This window comes from Micromys minutus (genome assembly GCF_963924665.1).
Source record: "Micromys minutus genome assembly, chromosome: 8".
NCBI classification, from domain to species: Eukaryota; Metazoa; Chordata; class Mammalia; order Rodentia; family Muridae; genus Micromys; species Micromys minutus.
This window is the reverse complement of record NC_137977.1, coordinates 46,917,034-46,939,814: the sequence shown is the minus strand read 5'-3', so window position 1 is coordinate 46,939,814 and position 22,781 is coordinate 46,917,034. Positions and strand designations below refer to the sequence as shown.

General features: G+C 49.0%; 1 protein-coding gene across 1 annotated transcript in view; it reads left to right on the top strand.

Annotated features, from left to right (window-relative positions):
• ARHGEF37 (Rho guanine nucleotide exchange factor 37) overlaps positions 1–12,527 on the top strand; it is a 45,358-nt gene extending 32,831 nt beyond the window's left edge. The window contains exons 9-13 of the mRNA XM_080920032.1: positions 311–640; positions 2,936–3,064; positions 4,697–4,892; positions 6,225–6,385; positions 9,778–12,527. Of these exons, the coding sequence (XP_080776158.1) occupies positions 311–640; positions 2,936–3,064; positions 4,697–4,892; positions 6,225–6,385; positions 9,778–9,987 (1,026 nt within the window). The 3' untranslated portion in view covers positions 9,988–12,527. The remainder of the gene's footprint in view (positions 1–310; positions 641–2,935; positions 3,065–4,696; positions 4,893–6,224; positions 6,386–9,777) is intronic.
• Positions 12,528–22,781: the final 10,254 nt, after the last annotated feature.

Genomic DNA, 22,781 nt, shown 5'->3' with positions numbered 1-22,781 from the left:
TCAGAGTTGATGAGCATTTTGATCGTATAATCATTAATGCTGAGGCCATCATGTCACATAAATACACATTACAGAATTCATTTTGGGTCAGCGTATGTTCAGAAAACATTTACAGTTGCCAAATCTTGTTGTCATGGCCCTGTATGGACTGCAATTCACAGTATAGTCAGCAGGGGGCTAGGATATGCTAAGCCACACCTTGTCAATGGGTGGAGCCTAGAACCCCCAAACTGTGGGCCTCCAGCCCCCCAACCCAGCCTCTACTCTCAGTCCCCCGCATCCCAGCTCCCATCCCTCCCTCTTCCTACAGAAGCAGCGGTTGAAAGGCCTGGTGTGGCAACCATTGTGCAGTCTGGCCAGAGCCCTGGTTGGCCCTCAGAACTTGATCAAGAAGCGTCTGGACAAACTCCTGGACTTCGAGCGAGTAGAAGAAAAACTGTTGGATGTGGGCAGTGTGACCTATGAGGAGGAGGCGGCCCGGCACACGTACCAGGCACTCAACTCCTTGCTAGTGGCCGAGCTCCCACAGTTTAACCGCCTAGTCATGCAATGGCTGGGCCAGATCCTGTGCACGTTTGTGGTCCTCCAGAGAGACCTTGCACACCAAGTGCTACGAAGGGCAGAGAGCAGCATGGCCCAGGTAAGGCTCCTGGGACTAAGGTGGTTGTGGGGCATAGCCAGGCAAGGCCGTAGCTGTTGTCAGGACAGAAAGAGAGATAATGCCGGACTAAACAGGTTGCTAGGTCTCAGAATGTAGTAGGGACCCTCGAGATGTTTCTCATGCCTTTTCTCCTCCTCTAGTGGAGGCAGAGGCCAGGCTGAACTCTAGGCCACCTTAGTTCATCCTGGGACTCAAGAGCAGAGGAGGTTATTCTGGAAAAACGGCAGCAAACCCTCCCTGGAGGGTGAGATGGTGACAGGCAGGTGTCTCTTTTTAGTCAGCAGTAGATGTGACCAGCAGCAGCTGTTTCCTGTCTAGCTGTTTGGGGACCTTTCTGTGCAGTGCCTCACCAAGTTCCCGAGCGATCCCATACAGTGAGGGGTCCTCTCAAAAATAAGGAAGCTGAGGCCCAGAGAGGTAAAATAGCCTTTGCAAAGATGCAGAGAGGACGGGAGGTTTTGACCCCTGCCTGTGCAGTAACTGAGCTTCGAACATCGTTGATCAAGAGCCTCTCAAAATGAGCCATCAGCTGAAGGCACAATTAGATTCCAAAGAGCTCTGCATGGACCGCTACGCGCAAACTTGCGGTGGAGAATTCAGAAGTCTGAGTTGGGACGGGAGGGAATAGGCGGCAGTTCCGCATCTGGCTCTGTGACGTCAGTGTCAGAGCTGAAAGGCTCATGAGTCAGGCCTTGGGATCCATTTCTACGCTCTTTGTCCCAACGTTGCCTTCTGTGTTTTTCTGTCGTCTTCTGACTCCCCACCCCAAACTCTGCTTTATCCACCACATCCTATCTCCTGACCTCCTCACTCTTGCCTACCTTCCAATCCTTGGATCCACTCTGTTACTGTGGCATGTCCCCCCTCAATGTGCCACTTGAGCACCACCATGTCTCTGTACAATTTCTTCTTCACCTGGAAATACCTCAACTGTCCCCCAGCCCTCTCTCGATGTCCTACCATCCGTGACATCGAGATGAACCAGTCTTTTCAGGAAGCTCCCAGAATTCTTGTTGCTCGGGAGGGGTGGAGACTACCTGCTGTTTACCCTCTGTACACCAGCAGAACTTAGTAATGTGTGTCCTAACACATGATGGCTTGGTGCTTTCTAGACCCTGCCTTCTGCTGGACTGGTGGGGAGCCATGTTTTTCCTCAGTCGGGGGTGGGGGCCAGAGATCCAAGTGGTTCCTCTTTGGGTGTCTTGCTACTTACTCCTGGCCCTGCCTCAGGCATACATTTTGAAGTATGAAGTTGTAATAGACCCAGTGCTGTATAAAAAGAAGAATGAATCTGATTGGATAGCCCTTTTGTGTTTTTCCAGTTTCTCCTTTCTCTGCTAGTCTGATGTTTGGGTAAGCAGACATGTCTAGCCCTCTGGGGCTGAGGATGCCAGGGTAGGAGGTCTATTGGCATAGAAAGTGCATGTGTGGTAGTGGTGGTGGGAAAGCAGAGGGAACGTCTCCTGATTGATCCTGTGCTGTGAATAGCTATGACTTGCCTAGGATTGCTGCCAAACCTCCCTTGCATGTATACAGTGGGTCATATACAGTGGGTCATTCACCTGGCCTCACTCCTGTGAGTCAAGGCCTGCATGCCGAAAACTGTCTTCTCCCTGCAGCCCAGGAGCAAGGCTCTGGGCCGTAAGTAAGTCTGGCAATAACCCAAGAGGGCTGGACATGTCTGTTGACCGTGGCGTCTCATTCACTCTTGAGCTATCTGATGAGACTTAGGGAGTCTCAACAGGGTAGAAGTCTTGGGGGAAGAGCTCAGTACTCACAAGCTACACAAGTCCATAACATAGTGGCTGGAACACAGAGTAGATGGCCTGACCCCAAAAGAGGTCGGGGTCACACCTATAGACATGTAGTGTCGAGACTCTCTCCCAGTCTCCTGCCTGTTTTCCTCCCTGGGTGGGCTGGTTTTCTGGCAGGCTTTGTTTCTGAGTGTGGGAGAGCAGAAGTCACTGGGCCCGCACCTTTACCCCTTGGAATCCTCAGGAGTAGCATTGGTGTTCTGAGCCTTTGCACACTGCATCCAACAGAAGGGGCCTGGCCTAAGTGCATTGCTTTCCTTTAATCTCATCACAGCAGGGAAGGAAAGGGCTGCTAGGTCTCCCAGCCCCAGGCCTAGGGTGACAGTGGTCCTCTACCCCTACGGAGAGATGTTTTTTAACAGAAAGGGGGATGGTGGGCAGCAAAGGCAGCAGTCTGGGACTAGAGGGTGGGTGCTCCAGTCTTCTGGAGAGACTCTGCTGACGGTATCTTCCCACCCAGCTGCCTCATTTCCACGTCTCAGAGCCAGACTTCCAGACACTGCTGGAGGACACACTAGGCCAGAGCAGAAGCCGGCTCCGCCTCTTTCAGGAGAACTTTGAGAAGGTGCTCCCAGCACCCAGCTCGCAGGTAGGTGTCCCTCTCAGCCATGCCAAGTGGTTCTTCTGCATTGTGCTGAAGCTTTCTTCACTCCTTTCTCTACTTCTTTCCCCTGTTATTCATGGAAACATTTCTTCTTCCTGTCTCTCCTTTCTTTCTGTGAACAAACAAACAAAACACAGTCCTATATTTCAACACACACACACACACACACACACACACACACACACACACACACACACACACGGGGTCGGGGGAGAGAAAAGCTATCTCCCAATTCACTTGAGCAACATTACCTAGACAGCATGTATTTTATTTCTCTCTCTCTCTCTCTCTCTCTCTCTCTCTCTCTCTCTCTCTCTCTCTCTCTCTCTCAAGCTGCCCTTGAACTTGCTACATAGCTAGGACTTAGACTGAGACATCTGTGAGTTGTGAAGAGAAGGTTTCATGGAAGTGGGGCTCCGGTGGTTGTGAGCTGCCATATGGGTGCTAGAGCAGAGCCTAGGTCCTCCGGAAGAGCAGATACTGCTGAGCCATCTCTCCAGCTCCCCAGGGACACTTGTTTCATAAAACTGCCACCTCTCTGTTTAGCTTGGAAGCATCTGTCTGTCTGGTTTTATTCTCTTTCTGTAATGCTGGGGTTGCACCCAGCACACAGGCCTTGTGCACACCAAGTAGGAGTTCTGCCCCTGAGCTACATCTTCAGCCCAGTATTGGAGATATATGTATATATATGTATATATATATACATATATATACATACATATATATATATATATATATATATATATATATATATATTTTTTTTTTTTTTTTGAGATAGGGTCTCTTTCTCCAGCCCTGGCTGTCCTGGAACTCACTATGTAGACCAGGCTGGACTTGAACTCACAGTGATCTGCCTGTCTCTTCCTCCCAAGTACAAGGATTAACAATATACATTCTGGGTCTTTATTCAGACTCTTCATCTGTACTAGGCAAGAGTCTTTCCCCAAATGTCCCTGACAGACACCTCTACCTGCCCTGTACCCATCATCATCAAATAACCATATGCAATGCAGTGAATACAACATGCACACACAGTTTAAGTAGAGAATATGGTAAATGTATGTGTTTGCACATTCGGTTTCACCTTGGTTTTACAGAAAGTGGCAATCATACAGGAACTCCTTCTTGATAATACTTTTGCCGAAAACAGTGAATGGAAAAACAAAGGAAATGCCAGGCAGTTTGGGGATGGACTGAAGTCCTCTCTCTCCCAATTCTCTCTTCCCAGATAGATGGATGGCAATTTCTATCTGAGTGAAACTCTGCTGCACCCGTGTATGGTGTTCCTGCTGTATGAAGTATGCTCCCATGCTTTGCACATAGTAGGTGTCCAATACATGTACAGTGGAAATTTCCAGAGTCACAGCTAGCTGTCCATCTTCCATAGGAGTGTCAGAAAGTAATGCTGGTCCTATATTAGCCTCTGAGGATCAGATGGGTTAGGCCTGGCGTACCATGAAGCTCATAGCATGGCATGGTTCAAAGACCTAGTTGTCCCCATCAGAATGGAGTCTTCAGTGACAGAGGTAGGACCAGACAAAAATCCCAGCTCTCAACTCATGTTGACACAGCTTTGACACATAACGCAAGCTTCAGTGTCTGTCTCTGCTCTCTCAGCCACTCCTTCCAGGGTCTGAACACCAGATGCAGGCTCTCCTCACCAGATATGGCCCTGGGAAACTATACCAGGTGACGAGCAACATCAATGGGACTGGGACTCTGGACCTGACATTGCCACGGGGCCAAATCGTGGCCCTTCTACAAAACAAGGACACCAAAGGCAACAACAGCCGCTGGCTGGTGGACACAGGGGGTATGTGGGCTCCCATAAACCCCCTCATTTTCAGTTGCCAGAAGCTAGTAGGGAGGCATGGATGACCTTGTATGCCAGTCTGTCTGTGCAAATCCAGGAGGGATGAACCCAGTGACAGATGCAGGAGCCCAGTCAGCTTACAGTAATTCAGTGCTGCATGAAATGTCTAAAGTAAGACCCCCAATGTGGCCTTCCTCACCCAGGTCCTGGGTTCTGTGTAAGCAAAAGGCAAGCCTTAGAGAACTTGCACACCATTGGGTGCATCCCAGCCACACTCTCAGAATCTGATTTATGACTGGGACAGTACATCTCACAGTACATCACATGGGGCTCATGTATAAATCAAAGAGGTGAGCTATACCGTGAGCCCAGGGTAATGAAATGGCCCAGTGGCATATTCTAAACACGAGGGCTGCATAGGATTATCGTTGGTGATGTAATGGTTACTTAAGTGCTTTTATGTGTATTATTTTAAAATGACACTAGCCCATAAGCTCATGACTGTATTGCTATGTGTCGTATGGCACAGGGCCAAGCTTTAAAACCAAGCCAGCTTTGAAAAATGAAGCAGAGTCATGTATGCTGCTGCATGCTTATAACCTCAGCATTAGGAATTCGGAGGTAGGAGAATGACCACAAGCCCTAGCTATGTAGAAAGGTCTGGAGACTATACAGTGAGACCTTGTCTAAAATAGTGATAACTAAAAGAAAAATAGAAAGTGGTACACTCTGAAAACACGTCTGTGGGAAAATAGCATGAGGACATTAGAGGGAGGCTTCGGGGCTGTCCTGATGGAGTGAACTCAGCTGCGCCAGCACGAGACAGAGGTCGTGACAGTGACACAGACTGACCCCAGATTGCTGTGAAGACTCTAACCACCTGGGAAGTAGGAAATGGTGGTCATCATGCGCTGGGTGCTGGTGAGAAGGAGCCCAGAAGGACAGCATCAGCAGTGAGTGGAAGGCAATCCTGGTCCTGAGGAGAGCTGGGGAGGCAGCCTTGCTCTGGGCAGCCACTAGAGGGACGTGAGCAGTAATGCCATGGAGGGGAAACAGTTGTGACACCCGGGGTGCACTTCCTCTGTCGGACGGACGTGTTCAGATCATATGGGCCGTCCCAGCGGAGAGCCTCTGTTGCTGGGTGGAGAGCAAGCAGCAGCTAGGATCAATGATACAGAATGGGGCAGTGCGAGGGAATGTGCAGGTCCTGGATGACCTCGTACTGACTTTAATGCTGGGAAGCCAGGCTCCAACACTCACCTTTACTGGCTTCCCCACCACTGAGTGTAGGAAGCTGGCTAGCAGTGACTGAACCTTCTGCATGTTTCCTAGGACACCGTGGGTATGTGCCAGCTGGAAAACTCCAGTTATACCATCCCATCATTCCCAGTGAGAAGGAGCTCAGAGGCCAGGCAGGGATGCATGAAGACCACTGGCTTCCAACCCCAGAGCCCACCCAACCCTCTGTTCCCACTGTCCCAACCATGAGCCAGGTGAGTCTGGAGGAGGGCCGAGGGCTTGTCTCCTGTCTTAGTCGGGATTTCTCTTCCTGCACAAACATCATGACCAAGAAGCAAGTTGGGGAGGAAAGGGTTTATTCGGCTCATACTTCCACATTGCTGTTCATCACCAAAGGAAGTCAGGACTGGAACCCAAGCAGGTCAGGAAGCAGGAGCTGATGCAGAAGCCATGGAGGGATGTCACTTACTAACTTGCTTCCCCTGGCTTGCTCAGTCTGCTTTTTTATAGAACCCAGGTCTACCAGCCCAGGGATGGCACCACCCACAGTGGGCTGGGCCCTCCCCCCCTTGGTCACTAGTTGAAAAAAATGCCTTATAGCTGGAGCTCATGGAGGCATTTCCTCAACCGAGGCTTTTTGTGATAACTCCAGCTTGTGTCCAGTTGACACAAAACCAGCCAGTGCACCTCCCCTTAACCCGTTTTGTCTAAGGCTTGGATTTTCCTCTGCTGTTGAAATGCCTGTTCCTTCTATCAGAGGGCCCACCTCCTTGTGAGGCCCAGGCAGTGACCAGTGATAAGTTCTTATCATGGTCAGGGATGGGACGCAGAGAGAGGAACTTCCCACAGGAAAACCAGGGTGTTAATCCAACATCCCCCTTTTAGCAGGATAAGCGGGAGTCCTCCGTTCACTCAGTTGTTGCCAGGTGTGGTACTTAAGAAGAGTCTCAGTGATGAACAGGAATAAGTCATGTCCTCCGCATGACTTACAGCCTGGGGGAAACAGAGATTAGATTAGCGGCGTGAATGTGTGAGTAAATACAATTCTCCCTGCTGTGGCAAGGTCCAGAGTTCCAGGAACAGAGAGGCTTTCTGAAGAAGAATGCTTTCTCCTTACATAGGAAGGAGGACTAGGATAAACTGGATCAAGTGGGTACAGCAGGGTTCCTGGGGTGGGTCTCAGAAAGCACACACAGCCCATGAGGAGGCCTGGTGATCTTCGAGGGTCCAAGGGGGGGAACCAATGAGGCCAGAACCCGAGGGACTAGAGGGCAGGGTGTATGTAGTGAGGTGCTCCTGGTGAAGTCTGCAGGGCCAGGCCCAGACAGACCCTGTGCCCTTGAAGAGGGCGTCAGTGTTCCCTACAGAAGCAGTGGGGAGCATACCTGCACACATTCTCGAAAGCATTATTTGTAAGAACCCACGTATCTGTCAATATAAGCAGGTAAACCACCTACAATAGAGCCACGTGCTGAGAACTCTTTCCTTGGAGAGCTGTAAGCAAAGTCTACTCCCTCTCCATAGGGCACCAATGGCAGACCAAAGCACTGCTCCTCCAAGGTCTGATGTGGGGAACCAATAAGTTTATTGGGCTTCCTTATAGGAGATGGGCGAGATGTTACGTTTAGAAGTGCGGGTGACTCCAAAGCAGCTGCAAAGTCTCACCCCATTGCAGATGACTTTCCCAAAGCTACATTAAATGGACCCCCCCTTTCAGTTAGTCTCCCACTACTATATACTTATGAGGACACATGCACTTAGGGCAGAACAACACACAAATGGATGAGAGGTGCAGGAGGGAGTAGCTGGAATCGCAGATGAGGGTCCCGTGCTCTTCCTTACACCCCCTCTATGTGCTTATGTGCCCCAGACAAGTAGTGGCACTGTTCTGACAGAGATTATGGCTGTTATTATTGGAGGATACAGTTCTGTGACACTGTAGAATGGAGTGTTATTTCCATATGAAAGCAAACAGAGTAGGTCAGTATTGACGTGCTATAGCACGGATGAACACGCTAAGAGAAAGAAAGGCCAGAAACGTAGGGTGGGATCCCATCCACATGAATGTCCGAGCTAGGTAAACTGGTAGAGGAAGAAGGTAGGTTTTTGGTTGGCAGAGGCTGAAGGGAGGGCATGGGGGTGTGATTGCTAACTGCTATGGACTCTCTTTGGTCACAGTGGGAGTGTGTTTGAAATTATGCAGTGATAATGATTGCACGTATCTGTGACTATTATACTCAAAGCTACTAATTGTATACTTTAAAGGGACAACTGGTATGGGATGGATAACATCAAAAGGAAGGAAGGAAGGAAAGGAACAATAGAAAGATGTGTGGTAAGGATGTAGTATAGTGAAGGGTGTTTGGCTTGGGCAGGATAACCCTTCAGCTTTGGGGTTGGAGAGACTGGTCCTCAATCCCTAGGGTACTGCAGGGTTTGGTTTTTCAGGGGCAGAGTCCTTGATGCCCCCCCTCCACTTCAAGCATCTGTGGGTGGTTTGGGATGATTGGGTGGATTGGCCATCCACAGGCAAGGGAGAGCTACAAAGATGAGACATGAGTGATAGAAAGACTGTGGACAGGGAGGAGTGGGATCAGAGGTGCGGAGGGCAAGTATGGGGTGCCCTGTGCCAGTGTCTGGGGAGGTATACACTTCCCACTACCCCTACCTCTCTCAGCTAGATGTAATGCAGCAGGAACTACAAAGGGTCCCCAGGAATCTCATTAGGAACCTGACTACCCTACTCAGCACCCCTCCCCCACCAAAGGGGAGTGAGGCTTCTGCCATCATCCACTTATCCAGGAAGAGGTAGATGGAATTTCCAGGAAGATCTGCCTAGGAGCAGTGGTCCATCTGCCCCTTCCTCTCTTCCTGGATCCTCTGTAGAACTCCAAGGGCACTCTTCATGATGCTCATTGTTCTTAGTCATTAGTCACACTAATGGCAAGGACTCAAAGCAAGCTGCATTGACTGGGCCCTTATTCTGCACCAGGTACTGTGAAAAGCCTGCACAGGCATTCATCTGTCTGCTTCCGCAATGACCTAGAGGGTAGGACACTGTTACTGACACTCGTAGACGAGGACAATGAGCCACAGAGAACTTAGACAGCAGTTTGATTAATGCCTTCCCCTCTTATTGTTTTCTCTGGTTCAACGCTTTGCCCTAAAAAAGTAGCCATGTTTCCCAAACCTCACTATTCCTACGTTAGAAACTGGTCTGGACAGATAAACTAACTCCCTAGATCTGGGGAGGGAGAGGCTGATGTGACTGCAGGGTTGGTACACACTTTTAATCCCAGCACTCGGGAGGCAGAAGCAGGTGGATCTCTGTGAGTTCAAGGCCAGCCTGGTCTACAAAGCAAGTTCCAGGACAGCCAGAAACTCTGTTCAAAAAATAAGGGGCGGAGGTAGGGAGGCAAATCTAGCAAAGTGCTAGAACACTGTCAGCCAAACAGTAACTATTAGCCACAGTGTTAGCAGGTCCAGCGTCTCCAGTGCCAAGAAGGTGCCCAGGAAGAAGTGATGTGTACAGCAGTAGAGACTAGACTACATGTGAGCGTGGTGGGGACACAGGATGAAACCCTCACTGGATGGAGTCTGGCTGTCTGCCCCCTGAACATTTCTGTGTCTCTCCCGTGTGTTTTAGGTGGTGGCAGTGTACCCTTTTGTGGCCAGGAGCACCCATGAGCTGAGTCTCCAGGCAGGCCAGCCTGTGACCATCCTAGAGACCCAAGACAAGAAGGGGAATCCAGAATGGAGCCTGGTGGAAGCGAATGGACAGAGGGGATATGTGCCTTCCAACTTTCTGGCCAGGACACCGAGCCCGACTCCCTGGGGCTGGAATCTTCCCTCTTAGCACACCCTCTTGGGAACCCCCATTCCTAAGGAAAGGCAGAGGCCTAAAGACCGTGTGACTGCGGGGGCATGGCACAAAGCACAGTGGGAATGGGAGAGGCGTAAAGGAAGCCCAGAAGGCAGCAGGAAGTGGTGACTAGGCCTGACAGAATGCCTGGTGTGGGAGGCCACAGTGAGTGGTTGAGCCAGTGTCACTCTAGTCTGTATAAAGAAGCCATCTCAAGGCTACAGTTGATTAGCTAGGGCTTGCTACAGCTCGAAGCTCACCCTACCTCTTACCCTTTCATGTCTAGGATGGAAGTTGTCTGTGTTAGCTGCAGGTGGGGCATCTCTGAAGAAGACCAGACCTGCCTGGCTCGGTGGGAAGTACACTTCCCACAGCGTTGCCAGGAAACACCACGGCTCACCAGTCATTGCTTCTTTCTTACTGCCTTGAGTTGACTTATTGTGAACTGTGGAGAGGCCAAGGGCAAGCCATGGGCTTAGGTTCTGAGGAAGTTCTCCACTGGGTCTGGGAATGGGTGTGGTTTCTGCACAGATCTGGAATGTGTGTTCAAACTCAGAGATGGTTCCAGGGAAGAGGGGAATTTGAAGGCAGTTCAGTGGGTGTGTGAGGCTCATTGCAATGGTGTATAGTATTGGTGTTTTCTTCAGACTAGGAGACAAAGGAACTTGGCAGTCAGTGTTGGTGAAGCTCTGTGAGATAGGTGCCTACTGCTTTGGCAAGTGGAGTAGGTAAGAAATAGTGTGATTTCCTGGTTCTGGGTAGAAGAACACAGGTGGCCTAGGTTTGCCTCCGAGGGCATGGAGGCAGAGGGGAGCTGAGGTTGGGTTGATGTGAACCATAAGACATAGAACACAATTGCAGTTTTCCACCTTAAAAAAAAAAAAAAAACTAAGTCACAGGACACAGTAGGGATAGCATGAAGCTGAGGAGCAAAGGCCCCTTGTCAACCAGGAAGTCTGACACCAACACAAAGCTAGTTAGTAGTGTCAGGATGGCCCAACCGTTGGCTGGCTTGGGTTAGCGGAGTCAAGCAGTCCTGATGCCACCCCACATGTCTAAGCCAGCAGTGTCCTTTTCCTCAAACCCAGCCTGAATCTGGAAACAGAAACCCCTCAAAGCAAGCCCTGTTCCAGGATGACAGGACCATGGGGGCAGTGTCCCTAGGCTGTTGCTTTAGGTCAAGAGTCATTGGAAGATCCCAAGACAGTGAAAAGGGCGATCCACTCTGACCTCTGTACGACTGACAAATTTGGAATTGACCCTCTCAAGAGACAGAGTGTCAAACAGGTGGCTATTTCAGAGTTTTCAAGACTACATCTGTTTTTACAACTCAAGTGCCTTTTTGTTAACTTTGGCTTCTGAAGGGCTCTTGAGAAAGACACCGTTGCTTGTGTCAGACAGTCTGTAATGCACCTCCTCTGGGCTTGTTAACGCACCACCACTGTATGATGCAAGAGCAAGACTCCCCAGCTCTTTTCCAACCTCAGGTTCTCTGGAAAGATGATCTCAGCTCACTCTCCTGTCTGTTTCCGTCTCAGATCAAAATAGGAAGGACAGACAAACAGATGACTAAGCAGGAACTGTTCCCACAGCTTCCACAGGCTTTACTGACAGCTCATTGTGAGCTTGAGATTCTAGCTTGGGGTTCTTAGCATGGCTCTTCGCTGTTGCAATTACCTGGGTAGCTCTAAACTGCAGCAAACCAGGAGCCCATCCAAAGAGAGCTGATGTCACTGATCTGGGCATGATCATGGCCGTGGGCTTCAGGAAACTAACCAGGTGAATCTCACATGTAGCCACGTTGAGAACCTCTGCCCTAGACACGCAGAGGTGAACAGCTAGACCTGGTCAGAGGTGGGAAAAGATAAAAGTTGTGACCTGCCTGAGCTTTGCGCTGGCTATCTAAGCAGGAAGCTTTAGAAGCAGTTTGGAATAGGACAGCCTGTTCTGCCAGGTCCCAGAATATATATATTTATTAAGTGCCATTACAGGTGACTTGAACAAAATTGGATGTTCTTGTAGGCATAAGGGAGAGAAAATGAAATATACTTTGAACCAAGGCTATCTCATGAAGGAGAAATAAAAATGTATTCAGTACATGTGGGTTATAGTTTCTCAGACCAGGGGGTGAGATTAAAATCACTGGAGAGTGAGAGGAAGCGCACTGAGAAGATGGAGCGTGGCCTGGATTTTCTCCAAGGGACTCTGTGTAATGTGCCTTTTTACCCCAATGCCTAGAGCCATTGCACTGTGTCTTATTTATTTCACTCTTGGGCTGTCACGTGCATACTCACAATGAGAATTGCCTAAGAATGGAACAGAACTCCCGAGAGTCCAAGGATGGTTCACATGGTATCCCCTGATCCTCAAAGTGAAGTGGAACTCTTTAACCCTTTGAGCTCCAACTGAGTTTAAGATACGGGGAGACGATTGTATTATCCAAGAGAAGATGAGCGAATTCTTGAGTCATGTGATGAGCATGATGTGACTACTGACAATAAAAGACTTAGTATGACTACAGCCATTGGCTAATATACCATTCATTCACCATTCTTTCTAGATAAGAGAATGACACCTTGTTCATTTATTATATTTATTAGAGTGTCTACTGTATACCCTCAATGCTTCCAAGATTTGGGGATAGATGCTGGGGATATAGCAAGACACAAGACATCAAACAGACATGGCATTTCTGAGCCCACAGTCTGGGCAGGGAGGCAAACAAGTCAGCACTCAGTTCTGTGGGTGTGTCAGAATAGTGCAGAAGCTGGAGCCCAAGACCTGAACTTGGCAACCAAGGAAAGCCTCCTATAAAGGTGATATATGACCTCTGGCCCAATGGGTACCTGAGCTTATATGGTCAGGAGGGCATATGTGAAAGCCAGAGGAAATACCAGATCACAGAACGGAAAGGCTACAGAGCCAGAGTGAGGGGAGGGGTGTGGCAGAGGCACCAAGAGATGCGCTAGGCAAGCCTGCGAGGTGGAGAGCTTCCGACTGCGCACGGAAGCCACTGAAGAAGTTGAAGAAGGAGTGAAATACTCAGGGCTACAGTTTTGGGAAATCACCGGGCTCTGGCTAGGTGCCCCAGTATGGCCATAAATGACACCATATTACAAGGACAGGGAGTGCTGCTTCCTTCCAGAAGTTTCTCAAGCCTCTGTCCTAAGCCTCAAGTGAGAAGTGTTCAATGTGTGTCGCATAGATCAGTGCCATAGAAGGAGCAGGAACACTGAAGCCTTTATGAAACCCCCTGCAGCTTTTTGGCCCTTCAGGGCTCAGTACCATTGGCTCCATAGAACTGCTTACACAGGTTTAGACGGGGCTGGGGATATGAGGAGGTTCACTAGACGAGGTGAGCGTAGATTCAGGACCTTGTAGAGGAGCAGGATTAGGAAAAGCAAAAGAGAGAGAGGTTGTCTTTAACGAGGGGAAGCTTGGCCTCAGGAAGGCCAGTCCAGAACAGCGTCTTCCATACACACTAAGGCAGATGTACATACAAAGTCTCTCTCAGAAACTTTAACAGTGTGCATCGACCTAAACCTGCTCAAGCCAGACAGAATCCCAGCACGGAGGGGGTGCGGGGAAGTGGGCACAGAGTCCATCTCTAACCAAGAAGTGATCAGAATTTGGTGAAAATAGAGGGAGAACCTTAACATCTCCAATAGAGTGATACAGGACATAACCATACTTCAGGGCAGGCCCCAGCTCAGAAGTAGCTGTCCAAGACAAATCAGTCTCTATGTTGGTTGGTGTTTTGTTTTTCTTAATTTTTCTTTAAATTTAAAGACATGGTCTTACTGTTTAGTTCTGGCTGACCTGGGACTCACTGTGTAAACCAGGCTGGCCGAATCTGCCTGCCCCAGCATCCTGAGTGCCAGGGTTTAAGGTATGCACCACCACAACTGGCTTTGTTTTTTGCTTTGCTTATTTTATTTTATTTTTTTGAGACTAGGTAGTCTCTATTAGTCCTAGAGTTTGCAATGTAGACCAGGCAGATCTTGAACTCAAAGATCTCACACCACGGCCAGCTATGTGGGTTTTTATTTTTATTTTTAAACAGTACTGGAGATTGAACCTAGGGCTTTTTGTGTGCTAAGCGAACACTTTACCAGTCAGCTTTATACCTAGTCCTGCATATCTGTTCTCTTCCTCCCTCCCTCCCTCCCTTCCTCCCTCCTCTTGGTTAAGAATCAAACGAGGATTTGGAGAGATGGCTCAGCAGTTAAGGACACTTGTTCATGCATAGGACCTGAGTTTGGTTGTCAGCACCCATGTGGCAGCTCAAAACTGTCTGTAACTCTAGTTCTAGAAAATATGACACCCCCTTCTGACCGCCAGGGGCACCAGAAGTGGTACACAGATAGACAAGATACACACATAAAATAAAATGGAGGTAATGTGTGAATTGTGACCACCAGGGGGCAGCAGGGCTCTTCCATCCAGCCATGGAAAGTTTGAAGAATCAAATTAAAATGCCTATGCATCTGGCAGGGCCAAGCACAGAGAGAAAGGCTGGGGGTGGGAGGGCGGCACTGAGTAGAGTCATAGTTCTCAACCTGTCACCGATTTACAGGGGTTACCTGAGACCATTGGAAAACACAGATACTTAGTTTACAATTCACAACAGTAGCAACATTAGAGTTATGGAGAAGCAATGAAAAATAATTTAATGGTTGGGGGTCATAACAACATGAGGAGCTGTATGAAAGGGCCACAGATTGGAAAGGTTGAGAACCACCGTACTGAGGAAGAAGTGTGGGATGCATTTGGAGTCTGTACACCATATCTAAAGGACTGCAGCTTCCTGGCTCCCAGCCAACTGCTGTCACATCAGAGTGACATGGTGGTATCAGACTGGCTGACTCTTCATGAGAAGCCAGAAGCCAGAGGTTTTGCTTGGCTTTTATTATGCTCTCTTGGTTTGGTTTTGTTGTAATCCAGGCTGGCCCACACCTTTCCCTCCTCAGCCCCTGCAGTACTGGGATTCCAAGCATGTGCTACCATGCTCAGCTTTGTCCCTTTTCTCTATGGGGATCTTCATGTGGCCTACAACAGGCCCACCTTTGCTCCTCCTGCTGGAGCATCTTCTCTGAAGAAATAGTTTCCTGTCTTGACTTCATTGGACATTGATTTCTCTCTCCCTTGGATCTTTGGGAAGTGTGGTTTCCCTTCAAGTTGTTCCTCTAATGATTATCGTTGATGCCGAGTTTCTGTTAACTCCTTGCTTCTGTCTTACGAGTGACAACCACGGAGAACTAGTCACGATTCTCTGAGCAAGTGAAATGACATGCTGGTAACCCCACCCTCCCTGGCCCAGCCTTTGGCTTTTCTATGCTCATGGCATAATTGTTATAGTTATGGGGGATCTGGAGAGAGATGGTGGGAATCTGAAAAGGTTTCAGGGCCTGTCTGCCTCCCTCCCTGTATGTGACATAGTAAGGACTTCTGGCCACACCCCTGGGTGAAGCCCTTACCTCTGTGCCTATCATGGGTCCTCAGGGACCCGAGTCTCCTTGGAACCTGTGTGGAGCCTGAGCTCTTCCCAGTGGCTGCAGCCTGGGGCCATCCTCTAGTCCCAGGCGGCTCAGGCAGAGGGAGCTCAGAATCTGCAACCATGCTTGCTGAGCAGTCTGCTCCTTGTTGGCTGCCCTGGCAGATGTGTACTGTAGGAAACATTTCCAAGGCTCTCTTGTCCTCTGCTCAGCTGCTCGATTGGATTCATGGGAAGCCCTGGCCAGTAGGAGGAGCCAAGGTTCCCTTCAGGCCCCCCCCCCCATTTTTCTGTTTGTCTGCTAGAGGGTGGTCTTCTCTGTGGTCCTACCTTGTGGTCCCTAGTTATGCTGACTAGGCCAGGCTGTGCTTCTGGTGTTTGTTGGGTGGCTCTAGATCCTCAGTACAGGTGGGACTTTTCTCTAGCTCCCCCAGCCTAGGCATTCAAATGCCACACTTTTGCTGATCTCTGGAGTGTGTGTCTCCCCCCCCCCTTTCCCCATAAAATCCACTGCCTGTGTTAAAATGCTCCTGACTTAAAGACACAGTAGAGTGGTCCCTGGTTTCTGCTTAGGCTGCTATGCCACAGGAACTCAGGGTCAAGGCAAGGCTGGGTCATCAACTATGTGGGTCTCTCAGTCAGTCCTATGAAGGACACTGGGGACCTTCACCAGCTCTGCTCGGTGCCAGGGCAGTGTCATCCATCTTCACCTGGAGCTACTGAAGTGTCTTCAGCCACAGAGAACTGAATCAGCTGAGCTGCTCCCACCTTGGCCAACTAAGGCTATTAGAGCAGGGTCCAGAGCAGATACTAATGAGACACCAAGGGCCATGGTGTCAAGCCAGAACTGCGGTGAGACCAAGCTCTGAAGGAAGAGGACAGGAGGAGCATGATTCTGGAGCTACAGTGTCTCAGGAAGGGCGGTAAGCCCCAGGTCTGAGAGAAAGGAATTGGGGCAGGTTTCTGGACAGAGAAGACATAGCTTGTCTTGGTTCTCGAGTATCTGGCTGCTGAGTCTGTTAGTGGAGTGTCAGAACAGACCAGCATGTTAGTAGCCATACTAGTAGCATTTCCTTTTTGCTCGCAGGGCTGTGGGGGAGGTTATATGAAGGGATCCTGTTTACATGATTAATCCAGGCCCTGTCACATAGAAAGCTCTGAAGAACAACAATCTTTAAAAACAACAACAAACAAACAAACAAACAAACCTCAACAGCAACCACGGCAGCTAGCCACAGTGGAGTTCATTCTCTGTAGGCGCCTCAAGAGACAGGCATTGGGATTGAGCCCTGGGCCTCTCCCCGGAGGCAGGGCCAAGCACAGAGATACAGATCTACTTGCCAGAACTAGAAGGGTTGGGTCAGGAGAAACCAGGGAGAGCGTGAGGACACTGTGACCCTCGGGCACCCTCCCCAGGGATGAAGAGCAGCAGGTGTCCAACAGGCATAGCTGCAATGGGACACTTGGGGACAAGCATCCTGTGGTGTCCAAACAGGGCAGAGGTCAAAACCAGGTTAGAGCATGGGCCGCGAGGCTCCAGGCATTGGGCCACAGTTCACACATAAGGCTGTGTGGAATTGAGGCACTGTAGGGACACTGCCATAATGTTGGGAGATGGGACTGAGAATGGGAGACAGGGCTGGGTCCTGCTATTGGTGCAAGGAGCTTTGTGCTGGGCCCCAGTGACCAACCTGGAGCTGCCCTCAAACCTTTGCATTTGGGGACAGGTTGGTTTTCAAAGACAAGGGAGCTGACTAGGGAAACGGTCTAGGAGCCAGATTCTTTTTCTGTGCAAGATGCTTGTGTTCAATTGTGGGCTGGGTAACCTCTTTGAAACAAGTTACTTAATGTCTTAAAAACCTCACCTTCCTCTTTGGGGTAAGACATGAGGTTGCTGAGGTGTTTAAACAGAGCACAGCACAGCAGTACCGGACACTGTGTCCTCTAGGCATACGGCTTAATGCAGAGTTGATCCTGGGCACAAGCCCTCTTCAGCATCACAGGCTCAGGACCCTGCACTATGCTTCCAATTAACCTTGGCATCCTCAACCTTTCTCCTGATGCCCCTGTTCCTGAGCCCTTACTCGGCCACACTGAAATGCCCCAGCACTGAATGTCTGCATGAGTGCTTTCAAAACTGAAAGCAAGTAGAAGTCTCCAGAGGCCAAAGGTCGTTCTCCTGGGAAGGAAGTGTGCCCTGTCCTCAAATGCTCTGATTCTCGGAAGCCATCTTGGATTGTTTCTGCCTTTGAGGGGCTCCCTCAGGCTGCTGACGGTGTACTTGTAGACAATTTTGCTGATAAGAAAAATAATGTGGAAGGTGATGTTGTAGAAAGGGAGAGTCTTTTCCCCTACTTTTTTTGGGGGGGGGATCTGGTTTATTATTTTTTTCAAATTTCTTAATGATTGTGTTTTACTCTTTAAAATCTTGCCCTTCGAATACTTCTTCCCTTGTCTTCTAGGTGTAGCACATCCTTCAGGACCATCCCCCCATCTTCATAAGAACCACAGTAAAAAAAAATCATTGTACCTGGGTTTATCTCTATAGTTCATATTGTAAAGATATTTTCTATAATGTTTTGAAATATAGTATTTCTTTACTGAAGTTGAATACTGAATTATAATTCTTTCACTTTCTCCATCCAAAGGGTGCCATACTTCTTTTCTGTCTTCTTTTAAATCTTTTGTTTTAACAAGATTTATTTATTATATGTATGTGAGCATACTATACTGTTGCTGTCTTCAGACACACCAGAAGAGGGCATCAGATCCCATTACAGATGGTTGTGCGCTACCATGTGGTTGCTGGGAATTTAACTCAGGACTTCTGGAAGAACACAGTCAGTGCCCTTAACCCCTGAGCCATCTCTCCAGTCCCGTGCCATACTTGTTTAGTCCTCTGAAAGTTACCACATTTCGAAGTGCCTCTCTCACACCAGGACTCCCAAGATTCATGGTCTTCTCCTCAGGAAACTGTCCATGTTGAACACTTGGGACAGCGTCCTGATTCTTCTCCATCTCAGATCTCTGTGCTCAGTCCCCAGTGGGTCCTTTTGGCTCTATCTTCAAAACCGCAGAGGCATTCCATATCCCTTCCACCGGCTCCCTCTCCACTACTTTCGCCAACATCTGCCTGGACATCTGGAGTGGCTCCAGATGCCCTCATCTCTCACCTACAACCCCATCCTCAGAGTCACCGCTTTTTTTGATATCTTTTTTTTTAAAAAAAGATTTATTTATTTATTTAATGTATGTGAATACACTGCCACTCTCTTCAGACACACCAGAAGAGGGCATCCAATCTTATTACAGATGGTTGTGAGGCACCATCTGGTTGCTGGGATTTGAACTCAGGACCTCTGGAAAAACAGTCAGTGCTCCTAACCACTGACCCATCTCTCCAGCCCTTGATACCTTAAAAAAAGAAAAGAAAAGTGCATTAGAGACGGCTTCTCCTCTGTTTAAGCAGAACAAAATCCAAATGCTTTCCTCTGAACCAAAAGGCTGTCCATGTGAGGGTCCTACTTCTCCATGTGCACAGTAGGCCCCACCCACAGCACCACCCCACTGTACCTTTCTTTCTCTTCTTGCTCACCCATACATGGCCTTTGTTACCCTAAGTCCAGTTCTGACCCAGGACCCTTGCATTGGCTATCCCTTTCCCTCACACACATAAGATGACACAGAGTTGACTGGAGGAACAGTGGGAGTAGGGACATCATGTCCTTGGGGCACTTTCTCCAGGAATAGGAAAAGTAGCCGGTGTCTGGCAGCTAGACTAACCACTCAGCCCAGACACCCCACCCTCCCCACCGATGTACTACCGTATCAGTACAGAGCAGACTGGCTTTATTTGCTGTCAGATTTGTCATTTGTTTGTTGCGTGAGTTTTCTGTTAGAAGAGAGGTCCCTGAAAGTACGGACATTATCTCTTACTCAGTCCAAATTCAAACAATTTGACATAAAAGCTTCAATTACAAAATTATCCACCGGGCTGAAGAGATGGCTCAGTGGTTAAGGGCACTGACTGCTCTTCCAGAGGTCCTGAGTTCAATTCCCAGCAACCACATGGTGGCTCACAACCATCTGTAATGGAATCTGATGCCCTGTTCTGATGTGTCTAAAGACAGCTACAGCATACTTATAAATAATAAATAAATCATTAAAAAATTATTCACCATTTATCTGACATTGGAACCTAACCAGGAACCTTGAGATTTAAATGGCAACCCTGCTCAGATTTGTGATGTCTCGGGGACATGTACCCAAGGGAAAGAAGTTGTCAAGAGACAAGTAGGAGAGAGGATGGGAGAGAAAGCAGAGTCACTATTAGGTAGACTCTGACATCATCTAAGTATCTCGTTAGCTTTACAAATCCTGACTTTCCTATGATTTGTTTTTCAGTTATTAATACGTTACCTTATTGCTTAAAAACAATCTCCAGCATTTCTTGAGCATCTGTGTGTCCCAGATGCTGAGCCAAGTGGCTTGGATGCTCAAACTCATTTACGTTGTTACGTCATGATGATGCTCGGGATGCTGCTATCACATGTCCTCTGGAAGAAAAAGTACGGACGGGGGACTTTAAATAGCACACCAGGGTGGCAGAGATGCTGAGCAGCAGAGCTAGGACTCAGCCGCAAGAGTTGGATCATTGCCAGGCCTCTTGGCCACTCCATGTACTCACCATTGCTTTAACCAAGGAGGTCTGCGTGGCGGTTGGTGAAGTAGCCTCAGCAGAAAGACTGGCTTCATCGTGGGCTTGGGCTCCAGAGCCTTAGGATGCAGGATAAAATGTGGGCTTAGAGCTGGACCACAGGTCAAATCTAAATTCTTCTAACCTGCTGCATGACTTCAGGATAGGCTTACCTCCTTTGAACCTTGACTTCCTCTTATATAAATTGACATAGTGATAAAAGTAGCTAGATTTGGGGTGTCTGACTCTGTCTGTCTGTCTCTTGCTCTTTAAATATTAACAGGCACTGATAGGTGAGGATGATGTGAGGGAATACTGATCATCATTGACAAGCGTTGCACTGAGAGTCCCCCTCCCCCACTTCAGTCTCCATGACATCAGTGTCATGCAGGAACTATCTCCCCTTTTATAAAAATGAGAAAACTGAGACTCAAGTCACCAGAAGGCCACGGAGAGAGGCCCGGAGCTGGGATCTCAACTCTGGTATATGGTTGTGTTGACTTTGATGGAGTGAGAAAGTAGAGCAATCTCCTGTAGGCTGAGCTTTGACCTCTTACCAGTGTCTTTCCTGGCATCCCCGTGTCCTGTAACTATGGGTCTCCACAGCTTTAGTGCATTGCCAACCCATATGATGAGTGTGAAGAGTCCCTAACTGTGAAGGAGTCCTAGAGGCCAAGATGTGTTGAAAGCCATCTAGTAGTTAGGAACAGCGCCCGATCTGAACACACCCGACTCCTGCTCAAGTCTGCCCACTGTACTCTTAGAGAGCTTCCCCGGCTATGGCAGAGCACCAAAGCACCTATCTTTTCTTTTCCCCACACTCTAAGTTTGGGTTTCATGAGGACTCACATTGGATCCCACATGGCCTGTGTGTATTTCCCACTTCCGGGTCCTTCCTCCCATCTTCACAGTCTTCAGACCCACCTCCAGGTCTGCCTCAGAGGTACGGGCTTTATTACCACTCCTTTTAGGGCTCTTGACCATGGCCCCATGTTTTGGCTCCTGTTTTCATCCCCTCTGTGAACTGCGCTCTTTGGCTGCGCAGAATCGTTTACATTGCTGTTGCTGCCTTCTTCACCACACACCATTGCTTCAGAGCGGAACACCCGTATCCCTTCGTTTCTACTTTAAGCATCTTTCAAACCCCAGTAACAGTCGCCTTCTCCAAGAAGCTTTCCTTGCTTTGCTTAGGTGCTCTTATCTGGTGCATGGTGGGTGCTCAGTGAAACGCCACTGAATGAGTGAACAAATGCACTAGTGAGATTTCTACCGTTACCACTCCTTACCATCAGTATTTACATTTAACACCAACCTGCACGTAGTAGGCTCCCAAACACATCCCTTGCATTCTATGGAGAAATGAAATGAATGAATTAATGAATGAATGAATGAATGAATGAATAGTATATGGCTCAAGCCCCAATCCTGCCTCATTTGTCTACTCTTGGCTGTGGGGCCTCTCCCTGCTTCAGCACCCCCTTGCAGAGTCAGAAGGATCCCAAGTTCATGGTCAGCTATTGTGGGGGCAGGGTCTTGAGTGGACATGCTACTGCCCCCTCAACAGGAAGACTTTCGGGCCATAGAGGCCTTTCTTGCTAGCAAGGGATGAGCGAGAGTTGTGGCATCAGCCTCATTTCAGGGCGGCCTCAGTTGGCCCTGGGCTGACTAATAAAGTGTGAAATTGACTTCATCCTCCACCAAGTCTCCCCAGCCAGCCTGTCCCTGTAGCATCTCCTTGCGCTCCAGCAGATGCAGTGCTCCTGACATCCCCTCCATCACTGGCAGACTAGAGCGTCATCAGTGCCCACGCAGTCCCTGGGCCCAGTGCTCTGCAAAGCCTGCAATGTTATTTGGCCAGCGGCCAGCTGAGGCTTTCAAAGCCAGAAGCAGCCAATTGTGGTGCCTGTGGTGCTCTAAGCCTGTCGTTGGCTCCTACTGTCCTTCACTCCACTGCTACAGGCTTCTCAGGCAGGTGGCAGCCAAAGGGACCAACCCCAGGGGTTTGCAAGAGGAGATTAAGGGAACATGGAATGCCTTGGGAGGTTATGGGAAACCCCAAGCCCTCTTTCTAGCACAATGGAGTCCATTCTGGCGTCTATTTAGTTTATTCACTCTTGTTGAAGATTATCTAGGAAAAAAAGAGATTCCATGGCTGTACTATGTTCTAACTCCCTCTTACCCATGGATCAGAATTAACTGGCGATGAAATACATATTGTGAGTCCAGCATGCTTAGCACCCATTTACTGCTTCTTTGAGGAGAGTTTCCTACTCACCCTGACATCATGCACGTGGTTTCAGGGGAGATCCTAACTGGTCCCCTGAAACTTGAAGGACAATCATGTCCTAGACATAGCCAATCAAAAGGAAGGTGACAGACAGTCCAGAGCCAGAGGCACACTAGAGAAGGAGGCCCCAGGATGAGTCAGAGTTGGAGAGAGAGAGAGAGAGAGAGAGAGAGAGAGAGAGAGAGAGAGAGAGAGACAGAGACAGAGAGAGACAGAGACAGAGACAGAGAGACAGAGACAGAGAGAGGGGGGGGGTCCTTTCTGAGAAGGGAGAGATAACAGGAAGCAGCACATTGGGAGAACAAGGGCGG